Source organism: Ctenopharyngodon idella, chromosome 19, assembly GCF_019924925.1.
Source record: "Ctenopharyngodon idella isolate HZGC_01 chromosome 19, HZGC01, whole genome shotgun sequence".
NCBI lineage: Eukaryota > Metazoa > Chordata > Actinopteri > Cypriniformes > Xenocyprididae > Ctenopharyngodon > Ctenopharyngodon idella.
The window spans coordinates 8,619,817-8,629,006 of record NC_067238.1 but is presented as its reverse complement, the minus strand read 5'-3'; the positions used below and the strand labels follow the sequence as shown (position 1 = coordinate 8,629,006).

At 35.6% G+C, this 9,190-nt stretch overlaps 1 protein-coding gene across 1 annotated transcript in view; it reads left to right on the top strand.

Moving 5' to 3' along the window:
• Positions 1–391: 391 nt before the first annotated feature.
• Positions 392–9,190, top strand: part of tax1bp1a (Tax1 (human T-cell leukemia virus type I) binding protein 1a) — a 32,133-nt gene continuing 23,334 nt past the window's right edge. The window contains exons 1-5 of the mRNA XM_051872317.1: positions 392–518; positions 2,601–2,827; positions 5,353–5,455; positions 6,752–6,942; positions 7,756–7,863. Coding sequence (XP_051728277.1) covers positions 2,633–2,827; positions 5,353–5,455; positions 6,752–6,942; positions 7,756–7,863 — 597 coding nt within the window. The 5' untranslated portion in view covers positions 392–518; positions 2,601–2,632. The remainder of the gene's footprint in view (positions 519–2,600; positions 2,828–5,352; positions 5,456–6,751; positions 6,943–7,755; positions 7,864–9,190) is intronic.

The window sequence follows — 9,190 nt, the reverse complement described above, 5'->3', positions numbered from 1 at the left end:
CTATACTGTCTAGGAAGTTTAACTTCCTAATCTAATATCACACTTAACAATTAAATGATCAGAAGTTTCCTGCATACAATGAGCATTCTATATTCTAAAACGTCTTGGGTAATGCTTGGCATTTTTCCATAATTTCCACGTATGTTTTTATGAGTCGGACTAAAAGGATTCGTTTACGAATCGAACCAAATCAGTAAGCTGATAGTCCGAACATTTGAAGTGAACCGAGATTTTTAACCGGTTCCCGTTCGAAAGAACCGATTTGCTGAAAAGAGTCGAACCTACCATCTCTATTTTCTTGGGATTATTCACTAACCAATGGTAAACCGCGAATTTCTCTGACAAGAGTAAATAAACCAATCACAGGGCGCAACCGACCGGAAGTAGCAATGACGTTTCTAGATTCCCAAAACATGTTGACACCCGGTTCACCTACATGACAGAGACGCGCTTAATCTGCGTTGTCTAGCAGTCTAACCAACAAGAGTTACAGATCATCAAGTAAACATGGATTACAGGTATAACGGACTTATTGAGCGATGGCTATATTAATATTTATATATAGTGATAATCTTGGAAATATATGATGGAATTGCATGCGGTCCATCATGATGTATTTAGGGGTGGGATTGCAGTGGAGTAATTAAACACATTTCATCAGCTCATCCTTTAAGGACACCAGCAGTGATTATGTCGTATAATATCTAGAATAAATGCTATATATCATCTGGTATACTTCTAACTACCATTAAAACCCGCAGTGACTTTGTAGTTAGCAACATGATACAAGTCAAATATATCTAGATAAGTGGCTTTTCGGTTTAAGCATGTCATGTTTTAATAAGATCAAGAAATAATGTTTAGTGAGTTCTTTGCTCGTATGTCGTTTGCTGTATTCAGTCGAGCTGTCATTGACGTTAAAGGCCTGAGCAGGGATGACAGCACCATCAGCAGTGCCATCTATACAGGCCTACTCGGCATCGCCCCATCCGGCCTGAAATAGGGCAGGTCTTCTTAATGCAGCTGCATTTGGGCTTAAACCAAATGTATGTCAGCTCAGAAATATTTAAGCATCTATATAATATTTTTATGCATTAGAATGATATATAGTTTATTGCAATTTGTGTATGGCTTATTTAAACCATCATGCAATTTTCAATAAACTCTAATATTAGCCTATAATGTCACTAAGCTTTCAAAGTAACATCATGAACTAAATATAAACTTATGTGAACATTTCAGGAATTAAAATGAATCAGGAGAGATGTTATGTGTAAGTTTCATGAAATACCCAATGTTTTCTACATGGCCGTGCCTGTGTTATGGGTTTCTCCATGGTCTCTACAAGTAAGATAAGATAATTTCTAGTGCTGTCAAATCATTTAATTGCGATTAATAGCATCTAACATATTTTTTTTGTAAACATACACTTCCGTTTAAAAGTTTGGGATCGGTAAGATTTTTTTAATGTTTTTGAAAGAAGTCTCTTATGCTCACCAAGGCTGCATTTATTTACTCAAAAATACAGTAAAAACAGTAATATTGTGAAATATTATTACAATTTAAAATAATTACTTTCTGTTTGAATATATTTTAAACTAATTTATTTCTGCAAAAGCTGAATTTTCAGCATCATTACTCCAGTCTTCGGTGTCACGTGATCCTTCAGAAATCATTTTAATATGCTGATTTGAATATGCTAATATGCTCAAGAAACATTTCTGATTTTTTTCAATGTTCAAAACAGCTGTGTACATTTTTTCAGGATTCTTTGATGAATAGAAAGTTCAAAAGGACAGCATTTATCTGAAATAGAAAGCTTTTTAACATTATACACTGTCGTTCAAAAGTTTGGGGTCAGGTAAGAATTTTTTTTCTTTTTTCTTTGGAAAGAAATTACTACTTTTTTTCAGCAAGGATGCATTAAATTGATCAAAAGTGACAGTAAAGACATTTATAATGTTATAAAAGATTTCTATTTCAGGTAAGTGCTGTTCTTTTGAACTTTCTATTCATTAAGGAATCCTGAAAAAAAAATTGTGCACAACTGTTTTCAACATTGATAATAATAAATGTTTCTTGACCACCAAATCAGAATATTAGAATGATTTCTGAAGGATCATGTGACACTGAAAACTGGAGTCATAATGCTGAAAATTCAGCTTTACATCACAGGAATAAATTACATTTTAAAATATATTCAAATAGAAAACATTTATTTTAAAATTGTAACAATATTTCACAATATTACAGTTTTTACTGTATTTTGGATCAAATAAATGCAGACTTGGTGAGCAGAAGAGACTTCTTTTAAAAACATTAAAAAATCTTACACACACACACACAAACTTTTATGTTATATGTGATTAATCGATTTGACAGCACTAATAATTTCAAATCAAATCATTATTTCAAGTCCGTTTTTATTTATTTGCTAAGTAGCTAAGTAATAATGCAGAATAATAGGGTGATATTGATGGTCCCTTTTGGGGTTTATTTCACAATAATGACCATCTGACCGAACATCCCTTATATTATGAAAGAGAAAATGTGTCAGTCCTCATTATTTCTTTGTAAGTTTTTATTCCTTCTTGTTTCAGGTAGACCAATCACAGGCTTTCCTTGAGCACCTATGATGTCATCAGCCTGTAATACGGTAGCATCTGCAGGTGGAGGAGGAAGTGTTGTCATGGAGACGTCCAACTTCGCCCATGTCATCTTCCAGAATGTTGGGAAAAGCTTCCTCCCGCAGGCAGCGCTTGAATGTCATTACACTCTCACCTCTTTCATCACCCCACATCCCAAAGACTGGGTTGGCATCTTTAAGGTTAGTATCTCACCCATGTCTACAAAGATCTGCTCTCTGCATGGCCTACAACATTTAGATTTTCATACACAGAAATGCTTTTTGTAAAAAAAAACTATCTGATTTAATCTCACGTCGCTCTTCCTTTCATCTTGAAATTTAATCTCGCACTTAATCAAGAGGAAATGAGTGCATGGAAACTTTACATCTTGTTAAGATACAATGACAGTTTATGACTCGTATTAAAGGCACTTCAAATCAACCAAATCTTTCCAGACAGCATTTAGAGTGGTGGGTTGCAGGGGAAAATGTGGATTGGAAAAAAGATGTTTAATCCACTCAATATCACTTGTTTTGATGGTTAGTTTATGGGGGGAAAAGGGTTGCGGTGTGAATGTGTGTGTGTGTGTGTTGGCGCGCATGTGCTGTTGTGCTGGATGGTGTTGCTGTTTCCCATGACAACTGAAACCTTCCTTATGCTTTTTCTTTAGTATTTTTTTTGTCATATTTGTGTCTGCAATAAAATCTAGTGAAATAACAGATATTACCTGCCATGTATAATGCATATCTAGATAATAGTAGCTATACTTGGATCATGGATAAATTCTGACAATATCTATGGACGCATATTTAAATAATGAATGAGGGAATATAGGAATTATTCTCAGGCACTCACTCACATTTAATACACATACCTTAAAGGGATAGTTCATCCAAAAATGAAAATGCTGTCATCATTTACTCACCCTCAAGTTGTTCCAAACCTGTATGAATTTTTTCTTCTGCTGAACACAGAAGAAGATATTTTGAAGAATGTCGGTAACCAAACAGTCGATGGACATTCCTCATGGTATGAGGAAGGTCAATGGTGTCCCATCAACTGTAAAATGAATTGTGGGTGAACAATCCCTTTAACCTGTGCTTTGTATTACTTAGTAAACCACAAGCTCCCTCTGGTGGTATTGAGAATGTACTGCTCCGAACAGACAGTGAATTGTCTGTCAGGAGTTGCATAATTTCATAATAGTTTAGAAATTACTTGCATTTTTTGTGTGCAGTTTTTTTTTACTCAGCTAAAATAGAATTAAAATGATTGGAACTCATTTTTCAATTAAAAAGTGCAAAATTTCAGTTTTATATTATTTAATTTCATATTTTTTATAATAAATGTTATTAATTATCTTTTTATTTGTATAGTTATACAAAGCTGTTGCCTTTTAATTTGTGCTTGTAATATCCCTGTGCATGCTGTATAAAGTGGTCAGTGGTTTAAAAAACTCTGCTCTTTAAAATTTCATACTGAACAAACGTAGTATTCTTTATCAAGGAGGATGTTGAGGCACGTTAAAAATAGGCTACCTTTAAGCAATTCTCAAAAATGCTGTGTAATCATGCATATACACATACATATAGGTTTGTGCGCAGACACACACACACACACACACACACACTCTCAGACAGGTACTATATAATTAAGTTGTCGCGCACATGCCGAACATGTTCTTATGCACTTGATTTATAGTTACGTCAGCCCTCTTATTATTTAATTTATCATTTATCGGTCCTGTATGTACAGGCATGGCTTGTTTGAAACGCACTTGGATGCCTTCCCTCTCTCCTTCCTTTTGCTCTTCTCTTTTCTTCTCTGTAATTAATAGGTGATTTCTTCACAGATGACTGTGTGCCAGATGAAAGCAGAATACTTTCCATAAAAAAAGAGATTACAGATGTGATAAATTGTAATCAAAGTAAATGTCAGGTAGTGTTGTGAAAAATCATGATGACAAATTGCTGACAGTGTGTGTATGTGTGTGTGTTTGTTTGTAACTGTAAGATGTAACTGTATGTGGCATGTTTATGATGGTGGATTATATTCTGTACTTCATTTCCATCATATTTCATTTAAAAATGCATAAAACCATATAATCACTTATTTGCGCACCCACAAATACGGGTGGTTATGGAGGTGAAGATTTTACACGTGCTTCAAAGGCAGAAATGATGAAATTCACATGCACACACATTTTTAGAGTAACCACACAATTGTAGGCGCCTTTGAAGCAAGTGTAAAATTTTCACCTTTTTCCCGGTCTTTTTTTCCATTACGCCTCCTTTTCCAACCCTACACACACACACACTGTGCCCCCCTCTCGCTGCTGGCTAAGAAGTGCAGAAGGGAGGTTAAGTGTTTCCATTCCTCCTTGAGCTTATTGATATTTATAACCTGTGAAATTGATATGAAACAAAGTATTAGGACTTTAGTTCTCTTGCTGAGTCTATGTTTAATGTTTTGATAGTAAGTAATGTTTCTGTGTTTCTTCTCCCTCTCTTTCCATCTCTGTTTTGACTGGGTGTTCCTTAAACTTTTATATAGTCTCTATGTTTATGTAGTTTCACTTGTATTGTTATGGCCAAAATTAACTAGTCTGTGTTGTATACGTTTTACTGTAACTGTTTTCAAAGGCCTTCATTGGTCTGGTCACGGAAGTTTTAGTTCTGACTCACTTCATGTTTGCTGTGTGTGTGTGTGTGTGTGTGTGTGTTAGGTGGGCTGGAGCAGTGCAAGAGACTACTACACATTCCTCTGGTCTCCCATGCCTGAAAACTACATTGAGGGATCCACGGTTCACCGAACCATCATCTTTCAGGGTATGCACTCACACACACGCCTAAAGTCAACATGTAATGCCACATACGACCCATTTTACTTCCGTAATGTTATGTATTTCCAAGTGAAACAGGAGAGACATGTAGAGTGGGACGTTATTTTATTTATCGGGAATTGATTGTATGGTCAAACTTGCTTTTATCCATCATGATTTGATTGGACTGTAAAATGGGTGTTATTATTAATGTTACTACAATAAAGTTTTTTTTTTAGGTTTATTATTATTTATTATTATTATTATTTTAAGTAATTTGATGGAATCTTTGATGGCATTTTGCCATTAAGACACAGATCATCCAAAATAAATCTTTGCTGTTTTTTGTGTTTTGTTTTGTATTGTTTGCGCAATTTGTTTTTGCAATGATTTTGCTTCTGTCTTGTTTGCAAGTAGATTTCCTGTTGTAAGTTTGTAGGCTGATGTGTTGAGTAATTTCCAAGGGAAATTTTATTGCACAAAAAGTAGTAGTAGTAGTAGTAGTAGTTTTTAAGCAAATCGAGTTTATAATTTTGATTTCATGTCATCTTAAAGGTGCTGTATGTAGGGTTTTTTTGTTTGCTTTTTTGACCATACTAAAGCATAAAAATACCATATGTTTGCAGAGATTTATCGAACATGCTAAATTCACATACTTGTTTCTCTGAAAAACAATGCTACAGCCAGTTATTCTACTTTGAAATGTGTGTTCCATGTTGGAATGTCTGTTTTTGTTTTGGTCTGTGTGATCCCACCCACTGCCAATTTACCCAATAGTATTTCAACTACCCGGGTTGCCAGTTGGTGGAAAAACACAGCATACTGCAGACATGGAAGCCAGCAAACAAATTGGGTCAGAGATCGCAGATTCTACTTGACCTAAAAAGCCTAAAAAGCTCTATGTCCAGAGGCATATTAAAACAATATAAATTAAACTGATCAACTTACAGTGGCTTGTCGCTTTCCACTGTCAATTGCGCTTGTTCCTGTTGCTTTTCCTCAATCTGGCAACCTGCGTGAGCGTCGAGTCTGCTGAGGAGGGGATGGGAGAAATAACTCTCCGATATTTTGAATTTGGACTGCAGTACCTATTTCAACCACTAGCTGTAAATACTGCATACTGCACCTTTAAAGAGACAGTTCATGCAAAACTTATCTTTGATGTTTTGTTTTGTTCGAGCATTTTTTTGTTTTGTTTTTTTTGTTTTGTTTTGTTTTCAAATGGCTTTTGTATTGTTAGTTCGAGACTACATTTGATAAAGACAGACCCGGGTAATTAAATACTCTACATGCCGTTTCCTAGGTTACTATGTTCCCCGTAGTGATGGTGAGTTTTATCAGTTCTGCTACGTCACACATACGGGTGAAATCAGAGGTGCGAGTACGCCATTCCAGTTCCGCCCAGCTACACCCACAGGGGAGGAGCTACTGACAGTGGAAGATGAGGGGAACTCAGACATACTGGTTGTGACAACAAAGACCGGACTACTTGAGGTGTGGAAATCACACACACAAGAGTGCAAACCTTTGCCCTGTTCCAATACATAGTGAGAAAGCAGCATTTTAAGGCATCGTCATTTTGTATCTCCAGATACTATCATGTTGCCTCCTAAAATAATGTGTTTTAGCCAAATTATAAAGCAGAATTGCATGTATTCTTTGCAAGGATGCATTGCGACAATCCCAGGAAAAAAAAAAACATTTGTCAATTATAAATACATTATTTATAATCTGAATACAAATTATAAATAAATAATGTGTATATAAAAATATATAAACGTTTGTTTAGTTCAGTATTGAAAAGCATCCATTAAAAATTGTTCAGTGTACTTTTTATTTACTTATTAATGTAAAAAAAATAAATAAATACATTCATACATTTAGTTCAGAACTAAAAAAAATAGTTCAGTGTAATTAAAATGGATTCTTTTACCCAATTTTGTGTCTCCTGTTTTTATATGCTTATTAGAGTAGATAAAAATAAATAAATACAAAAATGTAAAAACATTTGTTTAGTTCAGTACTAAAAAGCATTAATTAAACAAAAGAGTTCAGAGTAATTAACATGGATTATTTTAGCCAACATTTGTGTGTTCTGAGTTTTAATATGTTTGTTACAGAATCAACCCATTGTCTTAGCAATAAGCTTGTTACAAACTTTATCCGAATCAGTTGTGAAGTGTGTAGCTCTATTTTTTTCTCTTAGAAGACAGCTGCCTATGTAGATTGCAAGTCAGCTCACTTAGGTTTTGGAACAAACCTTGTGTTTATTATTTTTTGGCTTATTATCTGTGTGTTTGTGAGCAGCAGCGTGTAGAGGAAGTTCAGCAGGAATGCAAAGAGCTTCAGAAAGCACTACGCCTCCTCACACAGGAGAGAGATCAGCTACAAGAGAGGCAGAGACAACAGAACCAGGTACCAAACACACACTCTCATATAAAGGTGACCAGCCAATGAAGCAGCAAAGATGGCTTACACGCACAGTGTTTGAGCAGCATATAACACACCAGAGATCACAAGTTCAAGTTATCTGCACATCAAAGTGCTCTCCTGTGTGTGTATGTTCACATTTGTGCTTTAAGACTTTCTGTCTCCAAGTGTAAAACGCCTTTCTGTTTGACTGACGGTGAACTTACTCCCACAGAGCACTTTATCTTATCAGATAATGGCTGTGTGTGTCTCTGTGTGCATTACTGACCTTCCCCATAAAGTCATGTGATTTATCCGTTTGCATTTCTGACTGTGCTGAGGATGATTTACCGAGAGTAAGTGAACTGGGAGTTTTGAGAAACCGAGAGAGACAGAGAAAAGCTGACTTGGGCAACCGTTATCATGGCGGTGCCATGTCGACCACAGAGGGTAGACGTGACGTCAAACGTGAGCACACAGCCAGGAGTAAATGTCCACCAAAACCACTCAACAGAAAGGAGGAGACCTGCCCAGTCACTGGGACAACAGCAGCCAGTCACGCGATTTTCTCTCTCTTCCTCTCTCCGTCTCTCCCTCGTCTTCAGTTTTAAATACTTGTTTTGATGATATTTAAAGGTGCATTAAGTGATTTATTTTTTGAAATACCACACATAAAATGTCACTAGTACTACCTGATAGATATTGCTGAAAGGTTTCCTGAGAAATAACAACTGTCTTTGTGACAGCCGTGTGCTCTCTGAAAAGTAAAAAGTAGTCTTAGGGGCCATTCACACAGAAAGTGTATTTGTTATTAAGAAGAGAGACGCAGGGCAGTGGAACCGAAAAAAAATCCGTAAGATCTAGCGGCGTGTTCTTAGAATGCCGTGTCATGTGTGAGACGCTCAGAAGACGAGAGCGCAGTGGTCAAATGTGTCCGTCTAAACACGTTTATGCATTAATGCCTTTTAAAAATCTTTTTCATTTTGTTGGTTAATGTTGATAGTGATAATTTTTATTCTTTCCCATTAATAACTAAACATTAATTTTGCTAAACATCTGCATTTTCTGAACCTTGTTTTCTTTTGTTGTACCTGTTAATTTGTCTTTACTGTCGCTTACAAAAGACGGGAATGTGACATATCATGGTACAGGTATCAGATGTTAATACTATGGTGCTTTTAATGTAGGCTATATACACTACCATTCAAAAGTTTGGGGTCTGTAAGATTTATGTTTTTGAAAATATTGTGAAATATTCTTAAAAATATATTTTAAAGGGGTCATGACATGAAAAAAAATAAATTTTGCAAAGTTCATAGCTTAAAACATCCTC